Raw genomic sequence first — 27021 nt, 5'->3', positions numbered from 1 at the left:
ACCGAGCATTTTTACCCCATTGACTGATTTACTTCAGAGGTCACCTGTCTAGCCCATCGCAGTTCACCTGCAGTCGCATCACGTCTTCACAACCAGTTTAAGTACCTCCCTGCCGGGCTCTGTGGAACCTCACAAAGCACCGTTATTATTTTAGCGGTGAGTAGCTTGTTATCTTAGCTGACTCACCCACGTGGTTGCAGTCTCTGGGCCTCCCCTTCCTCCGCAGGGGTCACCCTTTGCCTGGTGCCCTCGTCTGTGCTGGCAGGACTCCCTGTGAGGCTTCTCAAAGAGCAGGTTTGCTGCGAGGAGCTCCTCCTGCTTCCGTGTCTGCAAAGCCCTTCGTCTTACAATGTACTCCGATACACTTTCAGGAGTGAAGTCATTCTAAGTCAGCAGCTTCTCTCCTTTAACAGGGCGGCACGTGCTGGCGGCTGACCCCTGGGTGCAGTTCTCTGTCTGGCCTCGAGGACTTGCAGGCAGGACACACGGATCTGACCCTGAGAGCCGCCTCCAGACGCCAGCCCATACCTGGCCCCACGTTCTGGCCATGGAGGGGCCCTGGATGCACTCCTGGAGACACCGCTGGAGGCCACAGCCTGCCAGTGTAGACATCGCCACGGAGACCCCATTGGTGAGGTCTGGGTTCAGAGCCAGGCTCAGTGGCTGAGATGCTGACGTGCTCTTGTGCCCACAGGTTCCAGGCATGAATCTCATGAGTGACCGTGTCGCCCACCAGCTCTCACCCTCATCTGCCCTGTCCGTGAAGACACCTCCCGGCCCTGCTTCTCCCTCTGTGAGCCCCAGGGCGTTTCTCTAACAAAACTCATCTACTGACCCCCAGGACTGCGATGACTTGGCTTCAAAACCAGACGCAGACATGTAAAAATAGTTGTGGTCTGAGATTCTTTAAATCTTCTTCTGCTGACAAACACGTACACAAACGCCATCGTGTGTTCGTTTCTGGAAATGAGGTAAACGCCACTATCTGAAACCTTCTACGTCATGTCAGGCCAAGAAGAGTGTACAGCCAGAGAAATTTATTTTAAAATAGAAACATACATACATTAAGCTTTAAAATAGTCAAATTTCAACGAAAAGGAAAAAAGCCATTTGATCCCAGAGTCTACACGGAATGGACTCAGGCGTTTGAAATCCCCGTGAGGAGCGCCTATAGACCCCGAGACGGAATCCAGCAGGAGCAGCCCAGGGTCCATGGGCAGCAGATGCTCTCGTGACCGGCCACCAGGAAGGATGTCCGCGCCGCGGAGGCACCCGAGGCCGTGAGGGACGCTCGGGGGTTTTGGCAACGTAGAGGCTGTGACGGCGGGAGGCCTACCCAGGCCGCCAGCCCTCCACAGCGGCGCCCTGCCTGTGGTGCGGCTGCATGCGCCAGGTCTGGCTCAGTCTGTGTGGGGTTTCCGCTGGGGGGTCTCCTCGTAGGACTCCCCAAACTCATTCACTCTACTCTTATCCACGGGATAAAGCCTGCAACGAGACCATGTGGGCATCATGCCGGCTGGCATGCAAGAGTGAACATGCGTGTCCTGGGTGCATGACAGCCAGCACTCGGATGGTCAGTCCCCAGGGGAGAGACTGGTACGGGTTTGCCTTGCGCCCTCCCAACGCCCTTAGAATGGTCAGGCCAGACCTCTGCTCCCGAGGCCGACAAGAGGCCGACGACAGCCGCATGCACGCTGAGGCAGGGACCGGCCCTGGGCTCCTGACGTGCGCACAGGCCGGGCCGTGGCCTGCTGCACACTCTGCTGAGCAGGGCAGCGACGTGCCCCCGGGGTGGTCAGACAGCAGCGCTCCTCACGGGGCCCTGAGGCCCCCCATGGCACCTGTCAACATCTTCCCCACAGGAGCAGGACTGGGGCCACACTCACCACCGCTGGTACAGGTACACGAGAAACACCACGTCGTCCCTGAAGCAGGCCAGCCGGTGGGAGGTGGGCATGGTGATGATGAAGGCGAACACGTCGTCAATGAAGGTGTTGAAGGCCTGAGGGCAGGCGGGGCCATGAGATCAGAGCCGCCCAGCCACATGGCCACCCGTGGGCGCTCGCTGCCCAGTGACCCGAGAGCCACCGGAGCGGGCAGCAGCAGGCGGCCTGGGCCCAGGGTGACCCTGGCACAGACCCCACAGCCGGGCGTCCTGCCCACTCTCTGCAAACAGGGAGGAGGAGCAGCACCCGGGAGCCTGGGGGTCACAGGGCTGGCCGCATGGCATCACCGCGCAAATCAAAAGCAGAAGCAGCTTTAACCATCCCCAACCCCGACCCCAACCCGGCACGCTCTAGCTCACGGCTATCGGAGGGTCCCGTGGGGCCAGCCTCTGCACATGGCCGGGCCACGACACACCCAGGCAGCCCTGGACAGCCCAGGCCTGGGACCGCTGGACCCGCCACCTGGTGGACAGGGACCCACACCCCAGACACTGGCCAGCAGGTCACAGGCATCCACCTGCTGGAGGATACGTAGTGCCAGGAAGCAGCATGGCTGTCATTCGGGAGACCTCTATGTTGCTGGGGCAGGGACCTCGGGCTTCCAGAGCGACTGCAAGGCTCTGTGCTTGAAGGAGAACCCCGCCCCCGCGCCCCCGCACTGGAGCACAGCCAACATGGGGCCCGGCCGTGAGGGCCAGGCCCCAAGGGCCTCGTGCAGGCGAGGACTGACCTTGTAGGTGAAGGCCTTCCAGGGCAGGTGGGCCACTGACTTCATCTGGGGACAAGGAGACGGGGCGCATCAGGGCTGGGCGGCCCTGGGACGCGGGGCCCATGGGGGGGCTGCAGCGGTGCACCTTACCTTATAGTTCACGAAGAGCTGGGGCAGCATGAACAGGAAGCCGAACGCGTAGACCCCTGGGGAGACATGGGCATGGAGGCGCGCAGAGGCTGGGGCTGCCCCGATGCCCCCGCGGACACTGGACGCCCGGGAACTCTGCCTGCAGCTACCCACCAACTCCTGCCTGGGGCCGAGACGGGGCCCCTCCCACTCCCAGTGAACGCGCGGAGCCAGGCCCAGCGGCCTGCAGAGCGGTAGCTCATGGTCTGGACAGGCCGAGCGGGCAGTGCTGCCCCGGGACACAGGCCGGGGGCTGCCCTGCCCCATGGCAGTGGGGTCTGCTGCCCGCACTGACTATCCCATGAGAACACGATGCCCACAGCCGACCCCACAGGCCCAGCAAGGGGGAAAATGGGGCAGGGTAGGCAGGGCTGGACAGGGAACCTCTCGCTGCACTAGGCCACGTGGCAGCTGAAAAACGTGACCCACTACAAATGCTGCCGCTGAGATGGGAGGCTCACCATTGACGAAGCTGTTGATCAGCCAAGAATACCAGCTGGAAGGCAAGGGCAAGTGACGGGGGTGCTGCTTGGCCCGTGTCGTGATCGAGCCCCCCACGCACCCACCCTCTCCAGCACCAGGGTGGGGGCTGCTCTCAGCAGGCTAGCCCGGGCCACCTGCATGGACGGCGGCCTCCCCAGAGCCCCTACCAAGGGGACGGCAGAGACTGGGCACTGACAGACTTCCCTGACGACCTCCAGTGAGACGGAACCACAGAGTCCGTGGGTGGCCCTGAGCCCAGCCCGAGCGCTGGGAAGATGGGGCCAGGGACAGTGCAGAGGCCCCGGCCCCTCTGGATGCGAGCTGTATGGCCAGCCCCGAGTCTGCTCCTGCGAGTGCCTCCCAGCCCGCTGGGACCAGAGATGGCTGCACGAGGCGGCCGCAGCGAGCAGCCAGAACCGTGGCCGTCAGCGGGGTGCCCTCACCTCTTGTACTTGATGTTGAGCAGAGAGTAGACGGCGCCCCCGACGCAGAGAGGGTACAGCAGGTAAGACAAGTACTTCATAGCCTGAGGGACAGAAAGCGCCCGGTCAGGGCCCGTCCTCCGAGCTGCCTAGACCCACAGACCAGAGGGCAGAGCAGGGGACGTCAAGGGCAGCGAAGCTGGGCTGCGTGGAGGATACAGGCCAGAGAGCATCTACCCACAGGACGTCCACCACGAACGCGTGATGGACCCACACCCAGGACGGGCCTTCTCCACGGCGGTCACAGCCAGGCCCGCCCTGGCAGGCAAGCGCACCGTGCCGCAGCTTACCTGTGCGTCGTACTCCTCTGTCTGCCTCTCAGACGCATTGCAAGTGCCAAACTGCAAAGGAGTTCCACACAAGCGTGTCACCTCAGGGGCCGGGCAGGCGCCTGGGCTCAGCCGGCTGCGACCGGGAGGGGACCAGGCTGCAGGCTGAGCGGGAGGAGCCCAGCCGGGCACGGCAGCCGCGAGCACACGGCCTGGGACGCGAGCCGCAGGCCTGTCGACCTGGACGTCACGCCGCGCGGCCGCTTCCTGCCCCGGGCCTGCTGGGCTCTCAGCAAACACCCTGCTCCTCCTCAGCCAGGGCGGACACACGCAGGTGACCTGGACAAGCTGTGCCCCGCCGCCGTGTGACCCGCCCTTGACCTGGCACGCCTGGAGCCTCACAGTCCCAGGGGTCTTCACACGAGGCCGCCACATAAAGCGGAGCGGCCGCGCGGCCGTTACCTCCCACTGACGCCCCAGGAAGCCCGACACCAGGGAGCCCCCCAAGGTGTGGTCAGGGCGGGAACCCCCCCACAGGAGGCTCCACGTGAGCTGGGCTGACCGGCACCCTGCCTGCACATGGGGTGGGGGGTTGCTGCTCCTACAGCCGGGGAGGGGGGACCCCAGGGGAGTCACAGCCCAGGGGCTTGAGGGCAGAGCTGCGGAGGGGTGAGCTGCCCCACCCACAGCAAGACACCCATGTGTCTCCCCGTGGGCCTACAGGTGTCCATGAGACGGTCACCTGTCCTCAGAACTGTATGTCGTGGGGATGCAGCCAAGAAACGCATGCAGCAGTCAGCCTGCACCACAGCTCGGCTGCGACAGGACCAAAGTGACGGGTCCCCGAGAGGACACGAGGGGGGGTCCCTACCTGAAATGTGGGCTGCAGGCCTCTCCAGATGACGGTCATCTTCAAGGCCTTTTTCACTTTCCACAGCTGAGAAGGGAAAACCCACTCCTGAAGTTCCAGGACCCAGAAGAAGCCACGGCCTGCTCCTTGACGTGACTCATCAGGACATGGGCCGCTGAGGCCCCGCTGCACCTCAGCTCAGCCTGACCACTCGGCGGGCCCCTGACCAACGCCCGCCTCCAGCGCAGACCCAGTCTGTCCATCCTCAGGGACCAAGTCCCCACCTAGTTCACCTGCGCCTGACCACCCCCACCCACCTCCAGACTCGCCCTGGCACCTTCTTCCAGCCCCCAGGGCGGCCCAGAGCCCCGCGTCCTGCTGTGGCCGGGTGGCTCCAGGTGGCCGCCTCCCTAAGGTTGGGTCAGCACAACAGTGAAGTCGGTCTCCATGTGACTCGTGGCTGCAGGAGGGCCCAGCCAGCACTGCCCGGGGGGCACCCACAGGCAAGGGCCTGGACACAGCCACGCTGAAGGTCCAAGTCAGGGTGGTGTTGGAGGCCCAAGGGGCCCTGGACTCCAGAGAGGGGGCGTCCTGGCCCATCACCCCCACACCGCCCCATCATACATCCTCCACACGGCATCAGCCTAGCGAGAGCCATGGGGCCCACCCACCGAGTTACCACGTCCCGCAGGCAGATGGGACGGGGGCGCGTCCAGGTGGAGACACAAGGGGCTGTGCGGAGCTCCACTGGAGGAGCCAGGCCGGCCAGTCCCCAGGCAGAGACGCCGGTCCCGACCCGCGCCGAGCACCTGGGCCCCAGGACCTCCCAGGCAGCACACAGATGGGTGCCCAGGTGGGCCACTCACCTCAATGGCGGCTCCGATGCCCGCGGGTACCAGCACCAGGAGGCTCGTCTGCTCGTCCAGCAGGAACAGGAAGATGACCACGGTGCTGAAGCAGCGCCACAGCACTGGGGACGGGCGGGCAGGGCTGAGCGCGGGGCTGGGGGGGCCTGCTGTGCCCACACGCATACCCACACAGGTGCACACACATGCACACACCCACACAGGCACACACACGTACACAGGCATTCAGCCCCAAGGCACCAGCACCTTCAAGCACGTCTCCTCTCTGTCCACTGAAAGGGAGCCGTGGGAAGTGTAAACTGTAGAACGACCGTGAGGGGCTGGGACCCAAGAGAAGGCCACCTCAGGCAGGACATGTGAGCGCCACACTCGCTGACACAATGACATGGACGGGGGGCGGGGAACACGGTTCCCGACGGGGACCCTGCGGTGCCCACACCTGTTCCCAGCAGTAACTCAGGGGCCACCACGGCTGGGGAAATGCCCCCTACAGAGCACTGCCTGCCAGGAACGCGGGCCCCAGGCCCCACAAACCCTGCTCACACCCCTACGGGGAAAGGCCAGTAGAGGGCCGGGGGGCAGCTCAGAGGGGTCCTCCCATCCGAGGAAGTCAGAGGTTAAGACAGCAGACCCCGAGACTCAGACCCTGGATGCAGGGGCCACCCAAGCACCCTAGGCCCCTCCCTAGGGAGTCACTTCCACGGGAGCCGAACAACCACCGCCTGCTGGAGACCCAGCCTGGCGGCCCACAGGACCGTGAGCCCATGCAGATGAGCGCCGAGAATTGGCCCCCGGGCGCGGTCACCAGGCCCCGCGCCCCTGCCCCAGGCGTACGAGGTGCTCACCACGGCCAGGAGGCTGCCCTCGCCCTCCCAGGGTGCTCCCACGGGGACCTAAAAGCCCGTCCCAAGCAAGAGCCGCACGGGTCCCGGGCGAACACCACTGTGGGCATCAGAGCATCACCTGCCCTCGTGGCCCAGCGGTGGGCACCTTGGAGGACACATGTGAGTCCCGAGCCTCTACCTGCTTTGGTGGACATTCCGATCATGCTCTTCTTCTTCTTCCAGAAACTGATGTCGTTTTTAAATGCCAGGAAGTCAAAAAGCAGCTGAAAGACAACAGGACAGCGATGAGCCCCCCACGTCGTGCGGGTGAGCACGGGCTCGATCGGAAACACTGTCTGCTCAGTGAGACCTTGGCCCCAGCGCAGTTGTGACAGGTTCCAGCTCCCCTGGCATGTGGACCAGCTGTTTACAGTGGGCGCCTGGGCCTCACCCCCACCCTCTGGCCCCAAGCACAGCCCCATGCGGGCTTTCCCGGCAGCCGCTGCATCTAACGCGGACCCTCCTAGCAGGACCGGACTGTAACTTTTGGAATCACTGTACCAGACCTCGAACAAGGAAACACGTATTTTGCAAAGTTGTTCGCTGATCTCATCGATTTCGATTTATTTTCAAAACGGCTCCAAACTAGCAGATGAAGCCTAGCCCTTCAGCTGGTCAAGCATGAGTGTACACCCTTCTCCTGGGGGGTGGGGAGAGGGGAGGCCCCACTGGGAAACCAGGAGCACTCACGTGGAACGCAGCCACGAAGAAGGTCAGCGCCAAGAAATACAAGTTGGTGTCGACAAAGATCCCCTTTACTTCGTCAGCATCCTTCTCTGAGAACCCTGGAAAGGACCGAGGCCCTAAGTGAGGGGCGACGTGGACCTGTACTACGGAGCCCCGAGGGGTCACCTCGTCTGCAGAGGAGCTCCTGAGACCCCTCCAAGGGGCCCTCCAAGGGGGACGGCCTCACAGGCGCCAAGGTCGGGGCTCCACTGACCCCCCGCTCCTGGGGCACGCCCGGCGGCCTCACCAAACTGCTGCAGCGAGTACACGGCGTCCTGCATGTGGATCCAGAAGCGCAGCCGCCCCAGCGAGATCTTGTCGTAGGACACGGTGAGCGGCAGCTCGGTGCTGGAGCGGTTGATGACCTGCGGGGGGAATGGCGAAGGTCCGGCCCTGCGCCCAGCTGGGCCCCTCTCAGAACCTGCAGGTGTCTCCTCCAGGAAGCCCTCACTCCTCAAGTTCCTTTCCGTCACCCGAACCCTACGTGTCTCTCGTGACCACAGCCCCGGGCGCCGGTGCCTCCTGGGCAGGCGTGGGGACCCACTTGGGCAGCTAAGCCGAGCATAGGCCACGGGAGCCCGTGCCCCTGTCCACAGGAGCAGACGCCGAGCTGCCCCGAGGAGTCCACGGCGGGGGGTGGGGTGGGCACACTCCCGGGGTGGTGGGGAGCTGCAGGGAGGGGTGGCCCCTCAATGGGGCCCTTGAGGACACTTGGAATTGACGTGACTGTGTGTGGAGGGGAGGTGTCCAGTGACACTCGACCCCACAGCCCCAGGCAAGCACATGTGGGTCAGCAGGCCCCACACGGCTGAGCTCTGCCCCACAGACGCTAAGCATCAGGCCTCCCCGGAGAGGTCACCTCCCTGACCCTAAAAGAGTCCCTGCGGGTCGGGGACACGGGGACACGCCTGTGGTGCTGCAAGGTACCCAGCACGATGCCTGCAGCAGTCAGCAACCTCGGGTGTCAACTGTTACCACTGCTGTCAGCCCAGCCCGCCCCCGGGGGCCAGCCTGGAGGAGGCAGGCTCTTCTCCAGACACCTCCAGAACAGGCCAGGCCTCCACACCAGAGACCTGGGCCCCCACGGAGCCACAGCCACTCGAGGGACGAGCAGCCCTCCAGGGCTCCGTGCTCATCACGGGCGGGGGCCCGCCGCCCGCAGTGTGTGAGTTGTGCTGGGGTCAGGGGGCAGTGGCCGACTCACCATGAGGTCCTTGACGCGGTTGCTCAGCTGGTCAATGAACAAGATGGGCAGGTAATGCACGGTCTTCCCCAGCTGTATCCTGGGGGCAGAGCCGTCGCCAGGTCACTGGGGGGCTCCTGAACCCGGGAGGACTGAAGCCCCGAGATGCCAGGTCTGCCTCACAGACCGCTTCCCCAACCGCGGCTCCAGCAGCTTCTGGTCGCTGACAGGCCCCGGGCTCATTCCCATGGGGAGCAGAGGGGCCCACGAGCTACGTTCCCCGCCTCACAGCTGCCACTGGAGGACGCGGTGAGGCTGGGCACTGGGCGCTCAGTGGCACACCGCTCAGGACGCAGGGAAGAACGAGGGGCTGTACGTGCGCCCACACGGGGCGTCCGGGGTGCGGTGAGACGTGAGGGCCACATGCCTTGGAGGGGGCAGGCAGGGGCCTCGTGCCCAGTGACCCACACGCTCTGAACTATGAACGAGCCCCGCGTTAAAAAACGAGATCTTAACTTTACAAAAGGCAAAACGCTGTGACCACAGCAGAGAAAGCACTGGAAAGGGCGGACGGCGACAATTCTCATCCGCATTTCTGGGCACTACGTGTCGACCCAGGGCCAGGCCAGGCGTCGGGGGGCTCCCTGAGCCGCAGAGACGCAGGGTGATCTAAGCCGGTTTTAACGGTTATGCTCTTGACGGCAAGTGACAGTAAGAGGACAACCTAACTATCAGTGGAGTGCGAGGTCGTGGGACGCAGACAGGGCGGAGCCTCGAGGGTGCAGGGTGACTCGGCCAAATCAGGTTCTCCACTCTCCCTCCGAGACAAACACCTGCCGTTCCCTTCTTCCCTCCCTGTCCTGGTGGCAGCTGTGACCAGCGAGACCCCCGAGGAGGTGGGACAGGAGGGGGCGCCCCCGGCGACCCCCCCGGCGGCCCCTGGCTCCCACGACAGAGGGCTTGGGGTACAGGTACGGCCCGTCAGCCCCTGGACTGTGGCCGGCCACGATCCCAGGGGGCTCCCCCACCCACCCACCGGGTCCCCCCTCTCCTGTTGGCTCAGGGAATGCACGAGCGATGCTCAAGCGACCCTCCCCCTGGGCCTCAGCGGCGAGGCCTGAGCAGCGGCACCTACATCTTCATGTAGCGGTGCACGTCCGCAGGCAGGGAGGCCCCGTCAAAGACGAAGTTGTCCACCATCACGTTCAGGGTCAGTCTGGGCCTCCAGTGAGAAACGGGCTCGTCCAGGGCACTCGTCGGCCTCTTCTCAGCCTCGATCTGCTGCGGAACATGAGTGCTGACTCAGCAGGGAAAGGCCGGGAGGGGCGGGGCTGGGGGGCGGGGTGTGGAACCTTCGCCTGGGAGCCTTCGAGCAGAGAGCACAGCCCAGAGCAGGACCCTGGCGGCCCTTATCCGGACTCTCACCCCCCACAGCCTGCTCAGCAGAAGCCGGAGGCCTGCTGCTCCAGAGCACATGGTCCAGGATCTCACTGATTCCTATTCTGGGCCTGCAGTCTGAACAGGGGTCCCGGGAAGGCCGAGCCTGGAACAGGCGCGGGAGGTGCGGGCAGTCTGGAGAGAGCCCTGCAGCCTGCAAGGAACCTGAACTGAGACGCTTCTAAAGCAGCTCTGCCCAGCCTTCTGGAAGGGGGCGTGTCTGCGCCTGGGCAACAAACCTAAATTCACTAAATTCAGAATAAACCCTTCCCGGCAGGGAGATCTTAACGTTGCATCTGAGCAGCCCCGTGAACAGCAATGCTCTATTTATCTCTGCCCTCCAGCTTCAGCTCTAGCGGTAACACCAGAACCGTCTTCCCAGAAGCAGCAATAGCTGATGCTGACTCAGCACCTGCCCGATCCAGAGCTGCCTTCCACCCTCCATAGGCTGCCGGGCTCCCGGGGAGGCCCTGAGGCAGCGCTGTGCGGTCTGCACAGGAAAGGAACCCAGGGGCCTTTCCAAGGACATAGAGAATATCGCGTGGACACCTCCCGGCGAGCTGCTGCCGCTGGCCATGAAGGACTCTCCTCCCAGGGCACACAGCCCCAGATACCAGGCTACCTCTGTTCTGTCCTCCGCTGCGGCACGGCCAAGTGCGTGCCCACCAGCCCTCCCTGAACTGGTGGGTGGTTTTCCAGGCGCACGAGACACACTTTGCACTAGTGCTTTTCCCCTAATGTAGGTCACGTGCTTAGATTCAACACCCCAGCGCTGCCTTGTCCTGCCCCAGCACAGCGTCACCAGCTCCAAGTCTGACCATAGCTGAGGCGGGCAACCCTGCACCAACTCTCTGCCCTGCACACACACTCCCAGGGCTCAGAGGCCCCATGACCTGAGAAGGAATCCAGGTAAAGAAAGTCACCGAATACTTAAACTGCACGTCACTAACTCAACATAGACTTATCTGTAGACCCATGAGAAGTCACTGAGCTGAAAGACGTGTCTGCCCATAACATCGGATCGCTTCACTCTGCAGCACGGTCCAGCGCCAGACGCAAACTGCATGTGCAGACACGTGTGGACGCCAAGGGGCCAGCAGGCTTCCTTCCGCTGGCCCCACTCACCTGTGCCGCAGGCTCCCCGGTGAGCAGATTGACCTCTTCCGGCCTGGGGACCATGTAGGTGGTCAGCGGGCTCACCAGGTGCACCTGCTTCCCGTCGTCCCAGGGCAGGATGCCCGCATGGTGGAGGAAGACGTAGGCGTACAACGTGCCATTGTTCCTCGTCTTCTTGGGAACGGAGACGTTGACTGTCCTGAAACACAAATAACAACAAGCCCATCCATGTTCTGTTCTGTGGAGTGGAGACTGTGCAAGCACGTCTATAAAAAATGCCGCTTTGAACCCAATTACTGTCGGCTGAGAAGTACTAAGAGCGAAACCCACCTGCCTAGATGTTACTGAAATCCTAAATGTACGTTTACGCAACATACTCTGAAAGCAAGGGCAGCTGTCGCAAAGCTGAACGGCCTGCGTTCCCGCCGCTGAGGCTGCAGGCCAAGGGGGCCAACCCCAGGCACGTGTGACCCGCCCCGCCCCCACAGCAGCTCTCCCACAGGACTCACACTCTGCACAACGTCACACACCCCAGTACTCGTCTTGACGCCTCCCAGACAACGAAGACGGAAGAGGACTCGTGATGAGCACATCGTTTTTAGAATTACATTTCTTGAAACTTAAAAAACTAAAACCATCAGTTACATGCAGCTTTAAAGAGTTATGCTACATACTTCAATATTTACACTGCTTGCTCTTTTCTATAAAATTACACTTCATTTAATTTTGATTTTCTGCTAAATTCTTGCCTCCATCCTTCTCTTTTCCCTTCTAGATGACAGAACTGAACCACTTCTGCTGGGAAAGCACAAGTTTTGCTGTGGGAACTGCGTAAGCTCCGTTCTCCGTCATACGCACCCATCCCCACCCCTCCGGAAACTCCCCAGGGCCGCGCTGCATCCCACAACTGTTAGAAGCCGGGTGAGCAACGTCGTAAGTGACAAACTGGTCACCTGCTCTTTTCAAGTGAAACGAAGTTTGCTGCCTACGTTTCACGGGTGCTTGCAGCTAAAACGCTCCACCATGCACCAGAGGGTCGGTAATGCTGCCTGAAGGAGGTACCTTCTCTCACACTCACTCACTCACACACACACACACACACACACACACACGCTGACTCTTCAACAAGCTCAATGTTCGCGGCGCCTGCCTGTCATCCTCCATATCCATACCTTTCAAATTTGGACTCCACGTCAAAGTCCTCCACGTTCAGGACCAGATCCACGTTGTTCTCGGCGCCCAGGTTAGACCGCGTGGTGGTATACACACTGAGCTGGAAAAAGGGCCGTCCAGAAAATCAAGCCTATGAGGGCCTTGGCAGAAGGCACAGGGCGCTGACGGAGGAAGACCTGAGCAGCCGCCGCGGGGAAGGTGCCTGCCGTTCCTCAGGGCACAGAACTCGGCGGTGACGGGACGGCTGCGAGGGACAGGCCTGCTGCGGGGGGACACCTGCTGCGGCCGGCCGCCCGACGGGGCGGAGCACAGGGGCCAGCTCCGGGCCGAGGGTCGTCGGGGCTCGGGGCGGGGAGCAGGCCTCGCCCGGTCAGAGTCTGGCCCCCGGCTCGGCCCGCCGGGCCCGAGGGCGGAGGTCGGGGTGGGGGCCCGCGCTCACCTGCAGCTTGGGCCTCTGCGCCAGGTAGGGCTGGATGCAGCGGCCGTGGCCGGAGCACGGGCGGGTGTAGACGATGCCGTACATGACCCAGCAGGTGTGCACCACGTACACCACGAACACGCCCACGACCAGGCTGGTGAAGGAGCTCCGGCCGCTCCACATAGCGCCGCCGCCGGGCCCGGCCGGGCCGCCTCGCAGCCGCAGGCCCTCCGCCCGCCCGCCCTCCCTCCCGGCGACCTGCCGGATGCTCCGGCCGCCGCCGCTCACGCGAGAGCCGCTGCGGGCCGCCGCCACGGCCGGGGAACGAACGCGCCGCGCGCCGCGGGCCGCCGGCTGCCCCGCATGCTCCCGCCGCCGCCGCCGCCACCGACTTGTCGCCGCTGGATTCGCCGCCGCGCCGCTTCCGGGCCTCGCACCGTCCGCCGGAAGCGGGCGCGCCGCGTGGCCCCCTGGGAAGCGTAGTCCCACTGGCCCCGCGCACGCGCTGCGTCTGGGGCGAGGCGTGACGTCACCCGCCGCGCAGTCCTCCCGGCGTGCCTCGCGGTTCCGGCGGGTCGAGGGAAGTCTCGCGGAGGGAAGGCCGTGGGGCGGGGGCGGGGGCGGCGGCTGAGCGCCGCCTCCTCCCGAGGAGCGGGAGGGACTCCTGTCCCCAGGCTCGCGCCGAGGGTCGTGTGGACGCGGGGGAGCGCGCGGTCCCTCAGCCTGAGTCTGGAGTTGGGTCGACGACGTGAGAGGTGGAGGCGGAAAACAACAGGCGCGCGAAAGGCAGCGACCGTTTCCTGTCTCTTTTCGCTGTCTTTAGATAGGAGACCCCAGGTGGGCCGCGTGTGAAGAAGAAAGGCGGGGGCCCCTGTCAGAACTAACAACAAACACTCTGTCATTAGAAAGGGGTTTGATTTGAGCCAAACCGAGAACCAGGCCGGAAGCCCACTTCCTAGGTTTCTCTGAGAAACCGCTGCGGAGAAGCGTGGTTGTCAGCAGATTTATGTCTTGTCAAAGCAAAGAACGTTAAACAAGTCAGGGATACGTTTCTTTAAGGTTTAAACAAAACAAACGCGGACTAGCACGTGCACAGAGAGTCAACCTGGCTTTGCAGCTGGGAAGGGAGTCTCATCACAGAAGGTCCAGCATCGGGGTCCCAGGAAGAGCGGCTTTACTTTTAACTTACTTTTAATCTTTACTTCTAACATGGGCGGTCTTTACTCCTGGTCAGTGTGTCCTTCTAATAATTAAAGCAGGTGTACAATGTATGTTTGATACAAGGGACTCTTGAGAGTCTCTTGGACTGTAAGGAGATCCAACCAGTCCATCCTAAAGGAGATCAGTCCTGGGTGTTCATTGGAAGGACTGATGTTGAAGCTGAAACTCCAGTACTTTGGCCACCTGATGTGAAGAGCTGACTCACTTGAAAAGATCCTGATGTTGGGAAAGATTGAAGGCAGGAGGAGATGTTTGGATGGCATCACTGACTCAATGGACATGAGTTTGGGTAAACTCCAGGAGTTGGTGATGGACAGGGAGGCCTGGCGTGCTGCGATCCATGGGGTCGCAAAGAGTCAGACACGACTGAGCGACTGAACTGAACTGACAATGTATGTTTGATAGACCACAAATAGATCATTTTATTTAGTTAGGATCAAATTCAAGTTCAGTTAAGTCGCTCAGTCGTGTCCGACTCTGCGACCCCATGAACTGCAGCACACCAGGCCTCCCTGTCCATCACCAACTCCCGGAGTCTACCCAAATCCATGTCCATCGAGTCAGTGATGCCATCCAACCATCTCATCCTCTGTCATCCCCTTCTCCTCTTGCCCCCAATCCTACCCAGCATTGGGGTCTTTTCCAATGAGTCAACTCTTTGCATGAGGTGGCCAAAGTATTGGAGTTTCAGCTTCAACATCAGTCCTTCCAGTGAACACCCAGGACTGATCTCCTTTAGGATGGACTGGTTGGATCTCCTTGCAGTCCAAGGAACTCTCAAGAGTCTTCTCCAACACCACAGTTCAAAAGCATCAATTCTGTGGCGCTCAGCTTCCTTCACTGTCCAACTCTCACATCCATACATGACCACTGGAAAAACCATAGCCTTGACTAGATGGACTTTCGTTGGCAAAGTAATGTCTCTGCTTTTAAATATGCTATCTAGGTTGGCCATAACCTTCCTTCCAAGGAGTAAGCGTCTTTTAGTTTCATGGCTGCAATCACCATCTGCAGTGATTTTGGAGCCGAAAAAAATAAAATCTGACACTGTTTCCACTGTTTCCCCCTCTATTTCCCATGAAGTGATGGGACCAGATGCCATGATCTTAGTTTTCTGATCGTTGAGCTTTAAGCCAACTTTTTCACTCTCCTCTTTCACTTTCATCAAGAGGCTCTTTAGTTCTTCTTCACTTTCTGCCATAAGGGTGGTGTCATCTGCATATCTGAGGTTATTGATATTTCTCCTGGCAATCTTGATTCCAGCTTGTGTTTCTTCCAGCCCAGTGTTTCTCATGTTCAAGTGAATTGATATATAAGCCAGAGTGACTTCTTTATATCTCAATATGTGAGCGTTGAAGAAATTTTTAAAAATCATTCTCCAGTGCGTCCTGGGAGCCGCCGTCACCAAGGGCTGAACCTGATCTTCAAGAGCTCCCATTAGAACCCACTGCCTGCCGGAGGGAGATTCTAGCTGGGGCTCCAGGGAAGGAGGGAACTTGTCTGGCTGTCCAGGCTTGATGGTGCTTGCGTTTTCCTGTTGAGAGCTGCCCTGATGGCATCTGGAAGGGCACATGTTCTTCCTGTTTCCATCCGAGAGCTTGTGGGATCAGGACCCTTGGTTCGCTGAAGCTGCCCATGCCCAGTGGCCAGCTCCCCATGACAGAGAGTGTACCATCTGTGTTCCTGTTTACATCTACTTCTCTCTCTTTTCCTTCTGTCTCACATAATCAAAATTGTTGCTAAGCATTTATAGAAGTGGTAGATGCTGTTAAAGCCTAGGTAAGTTGCTCAGGGTTTCAGAGAAGGGGGTGGACGGGAAAGTGATTTCCTGAATCGGGTGGTGGAGGGCTGGAGGCCTTCCAGGAACGGGGCATCAGGGTGGAGTGCAGCCGTGGCTCTGGGCCATGCCCCTGGGATACGGGCCAGGGACCCTGAGGGCATCGGAGACTTTTCCCTGTGTCTTTTATACTCATGCAGCGTCTGCTCGAGGCCCTGCTGGCCTCAAGCCTTTGGAATAGCAGGTAGCTGGACCCTGCTCTCTTCCCCTCCAGTCTGCTCTCTGTTCAGCACAGCCACTCTCCTGTTGTAAACCCTTTGCTGACCCCTGTCACCCTGAGTATAAAACCCATCCTCCTTAGCAGTGAGTTGTGCCCCGGCCGTCATGCCCTGCCCTCCTGCTACACTTGGAGGGGCCGCTGCAGGGCCAGGCTGCTCCCCTCCCCGCAGCTTTGCCCCTGCTGCACTGCTCTGCAGTGGAGGGAGGCGCGCTGTAGGCGTGTGACCAGCATGGAACACAGACCAGCACCAGCCGTGGAAGCCCAAGGCGGGGGTGGGAGAGTGGGCTGGGGCTCACGGCCCCCAAAGGCCAGGATGCAGGTGGGCCTCAGGGATGGACTTGGGTGCAGCTTGTCACTGGCTCGCAGGGAGGAGAGCCATCCTGCATGGCTGGGTGTCCTGCTGTTCGAGCATCAGCTGCGGTGTGTGGGAGCTGGGGGCCCACCCAGCGTCCAGACTCCCTGTGTCGATGCCTGCCCCTCCTGGTGAGGATGTGACTTCTACAGGGTTCTTTTTCCCACCCAAGAAAAAGGCCCACTGTGGAAAAATCATTCATAACAGCATTCATGTATCTGAGCATCTCCCGGTGCTGGTTCCTAGGTGATATTTGGAGAACTAACCTGGGGAGCCTGGGCATTTGGTTGGGTCCTTCGAATACTAACCATTCTCCAGAGTGAGACTCATTCTCAGGGCCCCTCAAATGTCAGCTCCTGGCCCTGAGTGAGATCAGAATTCCTGTGTGCGCGTACCCACCCCACGGACCGTCCCAGGCTGGTGCTCTGCACCGTTTTCTCAGGGGAGTGGGGTCACCTGAGGAAAGAGGGGACGCTGCAGCTATCCAGGGCCGTAGGGAGCGCCCCTCTTCCCCGGGGGCCTCTCTGTACTTCATTCGCGGTCAGCCCCAAGCTGAGAGGACTCTGGTGTGGTCCCAAGTTTTTACCGTATTTTTTGGCTCTAAGAACTACTCACCACCACCCCTGAGGATGAATACCATGGGCGGCTCAGGGTGGAGTCCATGGACCCGGACTCCTGCGGCAGGCGCCCCCTTCCGGGGAGAAGCCACCTTGGTCCTCCCTCGCTTCTAGGCCCGCCATCAGCTCCATCATCGTTTTTGCTTTCAACAGTCCATTATCTTTTAAGTAAAATGTACTTCTGCTCTCTTCGCTCTTTCGTGCATAGCCTGACTTCTCGCTGCTGTTCACGCCTTCAGCCCCAGTAACTTCTCAGGGGTTTCTTGTTTGGCAGATCGGCTGGTGGTGAATTCTGTCAACCATTGCTTGAATGAGACTAAGTTTAATCTGCCTTCACCTTTTTGAACGATTTTCACTAAGTATCAAATTCTAGGTCGATGGGCATTCTTCCAGCATGTTCAAGAATATTGTTTTATTATCTTCCAATTTGCACTGTTACTGATGAGAAATTGGCGGTTATGCCTATGTTTGTTTAACTGTGCATAGTCTATTTTTTTCTGGCTGCTTTTATAATTTGTATAAAAAGTCACTGGTTTTCAGCAATTTGCTGTAGTAGTTTCCCTTGTCTGTTCTTGCAAGGGAAGAACAAATTAGCCAAGATGGCGCGGTCAGGCTCTCCTGCCCCACATCCTCTCCTTCTTGCCTCACGTTTTGTAAATAATGATTCTGTAACAGCTGAGATCACTTACAGCATGGCACGTATGTGTCACGATGTTCCCGCTTGGTCACGGGCAACCTTCTGTAAGCATATATAAGCTCCACCTGGAAAGTCCGTGTGTCCGTGTGTGTGCGTGCATGCGTGCGTGTGCGTGCGTGCGTGTGTGTGGTGGCTGTGCTGTGAAGTGAAAGTTGCTCGGTCATGTCCGACTCTGCTACCCCATGGACCATACAGTCCATGGAATTCTCTAGGCCAGAATAGTGAAGTAGGTAGCCTTTCCCTTCTCCAGGGGATCTTTCCAACACGGGTCAAACCCAGGTCTCCCACATTGCAGAGATCTTCACCGGCTGAGCCACAAGGGAAGCCCTTGCTGTGAAGGGGCTGTATCATGGCTGTGTTATGCCTGTATGTGTATGTGTGTGTTGGCTGTGCTGTGAAGGGGCTGCATTATGGTTATGTTATGCCTATGTCTGCTGGGTCAACCACGAGAGGCGAGAACACATTGTGTCTGCTGCCACCACTGCTGTGCCGGTCGGGGGGAATCAGTGTGTCTGCAGTCCCTCCGGTCGGGGGGAATCAGTGTGTCTGGAGTCCCTCCGGTCCCTTGAGTCTTCCTGCAGCTCCCCTGCTTGTGCCTTGACCACCCTGGGTTCCGGGAACAGCTGGACACTTGGCATAGTCAGCGGGATCGGCAAGACGGTCCTGCTTGAGGCTTATTGAACTTCATTCAATGTGTGAGTCTCATTAAATTTTAAAACATTGCAGCCAAGATTCCTTCACGTATGTTTTATCTGTCTCTTCTTTGAATGTGTGTGTTAGGTGTATGTATTAGACAGTTTGCTGTCCCAGCGTTGATGAAGCTGTGTTAATTTTGTCAGCTTTAATCCCCTCTTCTTGCTTATGTTTGAATACCTTCTAAAGCTATATATCACTTCCTAAGTGATCAATACAAAGAAATAGAGGAAAACAACAGAATGGGAAAGACTACCGATCTCTTCAAGAAAATTAGAGATACCAAGGGAATATTACATGCAAAGATGGACACAATCAAGGACAGAAACAGTATAGACCTAATGAAGCAGAAGATATTAAGATGAGGTGACACAGGATACACAGAAGAACTATAAAAAAAGATCTTCATGACCCAGATAACCACAGTGGTGTGATCACTCACCGAGAGCCAGACATCCTGGAATGTGAAGTCAAGTGGGCCTTAGGAAGCATCACCACAAACAAAGCTAGTAGAGGTGATGGAATTCCAGCTGAGCTATATCAAATCCTAAAAGATGATGCTGTGAAAGTGCTGCACTCAATATGCCAGCAAATTTGGAAAACTCAGCAGTGGCCACAGGACTGGAAAATGTCAGTTTTCATTCCAGTTCCAAAAAAAGGCAATGCCAAAGAATGTTCAAACTACCACAAAATTGCTCTCATCTCACACACTAGCAAAGTAATGCTCAAAATTCTCCAAGTGAGGCTTCAACAGTATGTGAACTGAGAACTTCCAGATGTTCAAGCTGGATTTAGAAAAGGCAGAGGAATCAGAGATCAAATTGCCAACATCCGTTGGATCTTAGAAAAAGCAAAAGAATTCCAGAAAAAAAAATCTACTTCTGCTTTATTGACTATGCCAAAGCCGTTGACTGTGTGGATCATCACAAGAGTGGAAAATTCTTAGAGATGGGAATATCAGACCACCTTACCTGCCTCCTGAGAAATCTGTATGCAGGTCAAGAAGCAACAGTTAGAACTGGACATGGAACAACAGACTGCTTCCAAATTGGAAAAGGAGTACATCAAGGCTGTATATTGTCACCCTGCTTATTTAACTTATATGCAGAGTACATCATGTGAAATGCTAGGGTGGATAAAGCACAAGGTGGAATCAAGATTGCTGAGAGAAATATCAATAACCTCAGATACGCAGATGACACCACCCTTGTGGCAGACAGTGAAGAAGAACTAAAGAGCCTCTTGATGAAAGTGAAAGAGGAGAGTGAAAAAGTTGGCTTAAAACTCACCATTCAAAAAACGAAGCTCATGGCATCCGGTCCCATCACTTCATGGCAAATAGATGGGGAAACAGTGGAAACAGTGACAGATTTTATTTTCCTGGCTTCCAAAATCACTGCAGATGGTGACTGCAGCCATAAAATTAAAAGATGCTTTCTTCTTGGAAGAAAAGCTGTGACCAACCTAGACAGCATATTAAAAAGCAGAGACATTACTTTGCCAATAAAGGTCCATCTAGTCAAAGCTATGGTTTTTCCATGTATGGATGTGAGAGTTGGACAGTAAAGAAAGCTGAGCACTGAGGAATTGATGCTTTTGAACTGTGGTGTTGGAGAAGACTCTTGAGAGTCCATCAGACTGCAAGGAGATCAAACCAGTCAATCCTAAAAGCAGTCAGTCCAATGGAGAATATTCATTGGAAGGACTGATGCTGAAGCTCCAATCCTGATGTGAAGAACTGACTCATTGGAAAAAACCCTGATGCTGGGAAAGATTGAAAGTGGGAGGAGAAGGAGCGACAGAGGATGAGATGGTTGGATGGCATCACTGACTTGGTGGACATGAGTTTGAGTAAACTCTGGGAGTTGGTGATGGACAGGGAGGCCTGACATGCTGCAGTCCGTGGGATCACCAAGAGTCGGACACAACTGAGCGACTGAACTGAACTGAAAGCTGTGTATTTAAGCTTCTTGATAAATTTCTGAAGTTTCCAAACTGCTGTCAAGCTTATCTTGTGAATTTTCATTTTAGATGTTATATTTTTCATCTCTAGAGGTCCCATTGAATTTTTTAAAAATTTATTTTTAATTGAAGGATAGTTGCTTCACAAGGCTCTGTTGGTTTCTGCGTGCATCGGCATGAATCAGCCAGAGGTGCGCACACGTCCCCTCCCTCTTGAGTCTCGCTCCCCATCCCACGCCAGTGAGTTTATTTTCTTTCTTGTCTGCATCTGGAGAAAACGCCCTACAGTGAACAGTGATACGCCTTCTATCTCTTCACGGCCACATGTGTCTCTGTTTTGTGGTTTTGAATACACCCCAGTTTACCCAACGGTCTCCACATGTTGATTGACAGTTGGGTTGTTTCCAGCCCTCAGTTATTGAAACGAGGACTGTAATGTGTACCCTGGAGCACACATTTTCTCCTGTTTTCTGACTGTGTCTGAAGTGGGTTGTAAGGGCTGGCGGCGTGGATTCTCTCACCAGGCGCGGCCTCGTCCCCTCCTGGCGGCTCCCTGCTTGGACCCTCAGCGGTGGGGTGAGCCTGCCTGCTCTTCTGGAGCTCCGCCTTCAGGGCCCAGGGTCCCCGGGGGACGGGCGAGGTGTGGTCGTGCGATGAGAGTTTTTGTGGCTGTTTCTCTGAAGGTGGGGGATGATGGGCTCGCTGGAGCAGAGCTGTGGGTGTTTTGAACCCCATTTTGTGCTGAACTTTGGGTGTTTCCTGAGCTCAGGGAATGCCCCGCCCCGCACCCACTCACCTCAGCGATTGAGAGACAGCTCTGCAGGGTCCCTGCAGGAAAAATGAAGAGAAACTTCCAGCAGTGAGGTTGAGGTGCCACCACGGGCAAACGTGGAAGCAGCAGGAACAGTTCGGGGTGACCAGGCGGGCGATGGCCTCTGGGATCCTCCTCCCCTGGGAGCAGGTCGGCTCCTGTTCCTGGGTGAGGTGACCTCCAGCAGAGTGAGGTTGGCTGTTGTCAGGAGAGAGCAGATTAGCCAGGATGGCGGTGGTCAGGCTCTCTGGCCCCGTGCCCTCTCGCTCTGGCCCCACGCTTTATAAATACACAGTTACGTAACCGCCAAGATGGCTTAGAGCACTCTGCGTGTGCATCGCAAGGTACTCACTTGGCCATGGGCTACCTTTGTTCTGTAAGCACGTGTAAGCTCCACCTGAAAAAGTCCTCGTGGCTACATCCTGGCTGCATTGTGGTGCTGAGGCTGTACAGCTCTGTCTGCTGGGCTGACATGCCGGCCCGGAGAGAATCAACCTGTCTCATTCCTACAGCTCTTCGCAGTTTCTCCCAGCTTCCCCACTCGCGCCTCGCCTGCCCTGGGTGCAGCGGACAAAGTGCACGGTGAGGTACAGCGAGACAACTGGCGCAGTGAGCAGGGTCAGTGAGACAACCGTTACTGGTCAGTCCCGGACGCTTGACATCAGGGGAGACATGGGACCTCTCCTCGTGGTACCCTTGATGGAATCGGGGTCATTCACCTGCCAGGGGAGCTGTCAGGGAAAGCGGATGTTGTGAGCCCGTGGCCCAGCACAAAGACCATCTGGGTCGTCGTGGCTGCTGGACCATGGTTTGTTGGACGGCTGCCCGGTGAGTGGTGGCCAGCCTGGAGGGGGCGTCAGGAGGGCCCTGGGTCCCTGTGGTGGCTCTGACATCAGACGCTCCTGGTCTGAGTGCTGGAGGCTGGGGGCCCCCGAGGGCTGTCTCTCACCGTGAGCCTGCCAGCCCGCCCTTTGTCCCTGTCTGTGTCCTGCCCCCCCTTGTGGTGACAGTAGTCAGGCTGGATTAGGGCCCTTCCTGATGACCCCATTCAGCTTGGTCACTTTCTTAAAGACCATCCTGAGTCCTGGGGGCGAGGACGTGGGAGTTTGGAGGGAAGCATTTCATCCCTGCAGCCCTCCTCCATTGCATATCCTCTGCCAAACTCTGCTGCTTCGGGGCTTAGAGGAGCTGGCGGCAAGGGGCCTGGGGTCAAGGGAGGGTGTGGACCAGCCGGGCCGCTGCTCTCGCCCTCTGTTCCTCTGACCGCTGCCTCGGCCCCGGCCCCAGGGGGCCGTCCCCACCCATGGGCAGCAGGGAGCATCCTGGCCACTGGGGGGCTGGGGAGGGCAGTGCGTGTCCTGAGGGGCTCAGGGGGCTGGGCTGGTCAATCTCTCTGCCCCCAGGGAGGCGCTGACTGGCAGTCCACTCCAGCTGAACCCTCATTGAGGGACCAGCTTCCCAGGAGGAAAGTCGATGAGCTGACAGGCTTCAGCCTCAGCGCGCTCAGCTCCGTTATCACACGAAGCCAGGTGAGCCCCCTAGTGCGCAGCTCACAGGCCCCGGGTCAGTGCTGCAAACCTATGTTGGAACAAATAATAGATTCTCTTCCCTGGAACACGAGGGGAGCCCAGCAGCTTTTGAAGGCCGAGAAGTTTGAGGGGGAAGCAGGAAGAGGCCGCTCGGAGGTGGCGCGTCTGGTGGGTGCCCTGCCCGCCTCCCCGAGTTCTGGCATTCTGTCCGCGCTCCAGGCCTGCGCCTGGTCGCTGTTTGATCACCCCCCTGACTGACCAATGCCGACATCGCAGCCCTGATCTTCCTTGGGGAAAGTCTGCCGCAGGGGTGCAGAGCCCGCCCAGGAGAGGGCAGGGCTGCCGCGCAGCCAGCCGCAGAGGCAGGTGACACCCGCCTGGTGTGCGGGGAGCTGGGCTCGAGTGCCCAGACGCCGGGGGCTGGACAGGCGTCGCCCGGGCTGAAACAGCCTAAGTGTGTTCAGCGACGCCGTCCCCGGGACGTGGGTGTTCATAAGTGAGCTCAACACCCACAACCGCCCCAGACACAAGCAACGTGCTGACGAGGAAGTGGAAGCCGGAGGCGCCTGGGGTGGCAGGCTGGGTGCCCGCCCACCACAAGCCACCCACCCGGAGCCGCCCCCTCCAGCTCACCACCCGCCCCCTGAGCCGCCCACCCAGAGCTGCCCACCTGAAGCTGCCCACCCGGAGCTGCCCACCGCGAGCCGCCCACCCCGAGCCCACCACCCGGAGCCGCCCCCCCCGAGCCGCCCCCCCGAGCCGCCCCCCCGAGCCGATCACCCCAAGCATATCATCCCGAACTCACCACCCCGAGCCGCCCACCCTGAGCCGATCACCCCGAGCTCACCATCCCGGGCCGCTCCCCCCAAGCTGATCACCCCGAGCTCACCACCCCGAGTCGCCCACCCCGAGCCACCCACCCCGAGCTCACCACCCCGAGCTCACCACCCTGAGCCACCCACCCTGAGCCGATCACCCCGAGCTCGCCACCCTGAGCCGCCCACCCTGAGCCGCCCACCCCGAGCTCGCCACCCTGAGCCGCCCACCCTGAGCCGTCCCCCCCAAGCCGCCCACGTGGCTCTCATGCTGCCCGCAACCCCCTATCCCGCCTGGTGTGTGAAGGGCTGGGCGGTGGAGGCCAGGCAGGCCTATGAGGAAGGTGAAGGTGGGAGGAGGCGCCTGAGGACTTGCTGAGGCGGTTGGCCCCTCAGAGCCGGCAGGCGCAGGCCATGGGCCTGCGGGTCTTCTGTCTGGAGCCCTGCAGGGCACAGGAGGGGCCGCACGTGCCTCTCCCCAGGGGTGGAAGCAACAGGTCCCGGGTCCCCGGGCGCAGGAAGCCCTGCACACCGGGGCATCAGTGGAGGGGAGTGGCGGCCTCCCTGCGTGTGAGACCCCTGACGGAGGAAGGGCGGCCTGAGCTCGGGGCCTGGCAGCAGAGGAGTGGGGGGCACAGCAAGGCCCGCCTGGCAGCTGGGGCCGGGCTCCTGGAGCAGGGTGGGCGTGATCCTGCACACACCGCTGCCTGGCCTCACCGCTGCCCCAGGCCGGGCCGGCTCATGCTGAGCCCATTGGAGCCGTGAGCAGGGCTCTCTCTCAGGCCAGGCAGGTCGGGTCCATGTCCACATCTTATCACAGAGAGGGTGCAGCCCTTGCTCGACAGACTTTGAGTCTCCAGTGACGTCGGGGTTCACCGTGTGTGTGCGTGCACGCGTGCATGCAGGGGACGGGACATAAACATTTACTTCGACCCTTTCATACAACATTCGGAGCTTGGAGCAGGAGACGGTCTCTCTTTCCAGGCTGAGTTGAGAGCTGAGGCTTGTCCAGTTCTTCCCTGGTGGACCCCCGTTTTCACGTCTCTCTCAACCTGACCTCAAGTTTTGCTTCCCTGGAAGCTGACTCAAGGCCCCTCCTCGTGTGGAGCCAAATGTCTCAGATTTTGCTGCCTTTCCTCCTGAAGGTCAGAAGCCCCAGGGGCCAGTCCCTTGTCCCCACTTGAATTAACGGAGAATCTAACGGGACCGTCCACGCCGCCATGGTCTCTGTGGGGCAGCGTCTCCGGCTTAGCACAAGGTGGACACCAAGGCAATCAGCAGACATTCATGGCACGGCCTGCCCGGCCCCGGTGAGGTCTGGCCCTCTGCTCACAACACCAGGGCCTGGAATGTCTCCGTGATGAGAGCAATTTGTGCTTCCGGGGCCACGTGCTTACACCCAGGAAAACCCTGGTGTCTGGGGCTCGGGCTGGGCTCCCGGGCGTGTCGGCCCCGTGCAGGACGCCTCCTGGTCTTGGGCCCTGGACCTGTGTCCCCTGCACTGTGGGTTGTCACAGGCCAGCTTTGCTGAGCCAAGCCCCTGAGTTACTGGACCTGAGCGGGTGCTGCAGAGCCAACAGCTGCAGAATGTCCCCGGGACGCCCGACCCCCCAGGCGCCTGGGGCAGAGCCTATAGCAGACAGGGCTGGGCCGGTGCCTCCTGCTTCCCCCTCCCCACAGGGAGGGTGGCACGTGACCCAGAGGCTGGGCTGGGCAGCTGGGGGTTGGGCTGGTGGCCGTTGGAGTCCCCACAGCTCAGGGCTCTGCTGCGGGGAGCGGTGTTGAGAGGGAGGGGGGTGGCCTCGGGGGTCCCTGGGGAGGCCCTCTCAGTCCCTCGGAGGGGGACATGGCCCTGGCCAGGATCGCGTCCTCCCGGTTGCTGTTGACAAGAGGCTGGGTTCTCACCCCTGAAGGAGCAGGAGACTGGCGCTGGCGAGTCCTGGGGCCGGTGGAGCACCCTGGAGGGGTGGGGGCCGGCGGGGCATCCCAGGGAGGAAGACCCGGCCCCGGGAACACAGGGGGCGGCCGCGTCTGATGGACTTTCCCTGAGCAGGACCCGCTGCAGGACAGCCGCGGTGCTCAGTTCTCACGTGTCCCGGTCTGGGCTCTGGAACCAGTGGTTTCTCCAGGGAGCCCTGAGGCCTCTCGCAGGACAGGGATCTTCGGATCTGCGGTCTGAGCTCTGGGAGGGTTCAGGGCCCAACCGGGTGCCACGCCTTTCAGACCAGAGCTCATACTTGCTTCCCCCACACACTGGGGCCCAGGTCTGCCCTGCCTATGCAAGTGTGGACACACGTGTCTGCGTTACAACCCGGAGCACGTGCGGACCTCACGTGGGGCAGCGGCCTGTCCTCCTGCCTCTCCGTGCCTGCCCTGTAGCCCCATCCCCAGACTCTCATTATCCAGGGATTATCCAGGGCCGTGCTTGGAGGGGCCTGGTTCAAGGCTCTGCTGATACCATCCTGAAATTCTTAACGAGTTTTGAACACGAGCCCCGTGTTCTCATTTTGTACAGAACATGCAAATTATGCAGCTGTTCTGATTACCCCTGCTCGCCCAAGTCTAGAATAAACGCCGGGCAATTTCAGGGTTGCTAACTCATCTCTGTGCAAAACAAACGGCCTAACTAGGGCACGGTTCTACGTCTTCTGGTTCTTGGTCAAAACACTGTCTTCCAGAGCCCCGGGCTGGCCGGGGTCTGGTGTCCACCCACCCACCCACCTGGGCTGCCCGACATGCTCTCAGCCCAGTGGATGGTCGGCCGGCCCTGCAGGGGAGGGCGCCGGGGGGACTCAGGCCGGGGTCATTTGGCTGGCCCCCGTCTGCTGGGGCGGGAGCAGGTGCTGGGCTCTGGGCTGATGGCTGGGCTGCGTGCGCTGTGCTTTACCTGGACCCGGTCAGCCAGGCCGTTCAGCTTTAACTGAACCGACCTCACCGAGTGGCAGCGGCTCAGTGGACCAAGGGCGGACGGTGGCAGCGCGGCCCCTCCCGCACCAGACCAGCGGCCAGCAGGCTGCTCGGGCTCGGAAGTGACCGCCTGGACGCCCGCCCCGCTGGGCGGCTCTGCGGAGGCCCCCGCGGCTCGTGTGGCCGTGCGCCTGGCCCGGCGCCGCGGGCGGGGTCTGTGGGAGCTTCGGGCCCTTCCTCCTCATGGGCACGGCCTGTGCAGGCTCAGGCCTGGGTGGTCTGCGCTGTCTGCATGCTCCTTGTTGGGGGGGCACACAGATGTGCGACTGAGCCTGGGGTTCCCCATGGTGCGCAGGGCATGGAGGGGAGCCCCTGGGGGGTGGCAGAGAGGGAAGCCGAGAGCACAGTCCAGACGTGGCCTCGGGTGAGCACCGGGCGGTTGGAGGACCTTCTGGGTCCGGCTGTGTGGAGACTGCGTGGGAGTGGAGGACAGCGCTTTGGAGCTTCAGACTCGGCCCCCTGCGCGTGCCCTGCACCCGGGAGCCCTGTGTGCTGGGACCTCAGGGGCCGGCCCCGCTTCCCCTGGAGTTCACGTCCGATGAGTCCTGTGCAGCCTCCTGGTCCCTCTC

General features: G+C 59.9%; 1 protein-coding gene and 1 long non-coding RNA gene across 4 annotated transcripts; one reads left to right on the top strand and one right to left on the bottom strand.

Annotated features, from left to right (window-relative positions):
* Nucleotides 1–1022: 1022 nt before the first annotated feature.
* CLPTM1L (CLPTM1 like) lies at nucleotides 1023–13162 on the bottom strand. 2 transcript variants are annotated; one of them, XM_081523416.1, is made up of 17 exons: nucleotides 12753–13162; nucleotides 12313–12413; nucleotides 11150–11339; nucleotides 9723–9868; nucleotides 8609–8687; nucleotides 7652–7769; nucleotides 7369–7463; nucleotides 6818–6902; nucleotides 5795–5898; nucleotides 4950–5015; nucleotides 4100–4150; nucleotides 3771–3853; nucleotides 3306–3340; nucleotides 2806–2861; nucleotides 2677–2721; nucleotides 1887–2002; nucleotides 1023–1485 (listed from the first exon to the last, which is right to left on the bottom strand). In XM_081523416.1, exons 1-17 carry the CDS (start codon nucleotides 12912–12914, stop codon nucleotides 1401–1403), a joined length of 1617 nt encoding a protein of 538 aa, XP_081379542.1. In that variant the 5' UTR covers nucleotides 12915–13162; the 3' UTR covers nucleotides 1023–1400. The 2 variants fall into 2 exon arrangements, with proteins under 2 accessions (XP_081379542.1, XP_081379541.1); XM_081523415.1 differs by having other exon boundaries at nucleotides 9723–9865.
* A 141-nt stretch (nucleotides 13163–13303) lies between these two features.
* LOC145518609 (uncharacterized) lies at nucleotides 13304–26070 on the top strand. 2 transcript variants are annotated; one of them, XR_014063030.1, is made up of 5 exons: nucleotides 13304–13568; nucleotides 21654–21759; nucleotides 21868–21969; nucleotides 22545–22670; nucleotides 24631–26070. It is a non-coding gene; the product is annotated as an uncharacterized LOC145518609 (long non-coding RNA). The 2 variants fall into 2 exon arrangements; XR_014063029.1 differs by having other exon boundaries at nucleotides 13457–13568; nucleotides 21654–21781; nucleotides 24470–26070.
* The last annotated feature ends 951 nt before the right edge of the window (nucleotides 26071–27021 follow it).

This window comes from Giraffa tippelskirchi, chromosome 8 (assembly GCF_054371585.1).
Source record: "Giraffa tippelskirchi isolate mGirTip1 chromosome 8, T2T-mGirTip1v1.2.pri, whole genome shotgun sequence".
Lineage (NCBI taxonomy): Eukaryota > Metazoa > Chordata > Mammalia > Artiodactyla > Giraffidae > Giraffa > Giraffa tippelskirchi.
The sequence above is the reverse complement of the archived record's forward strand: the minus strand, read 5'-3'. Positions and strand labels throughout refer to the sequence as shown.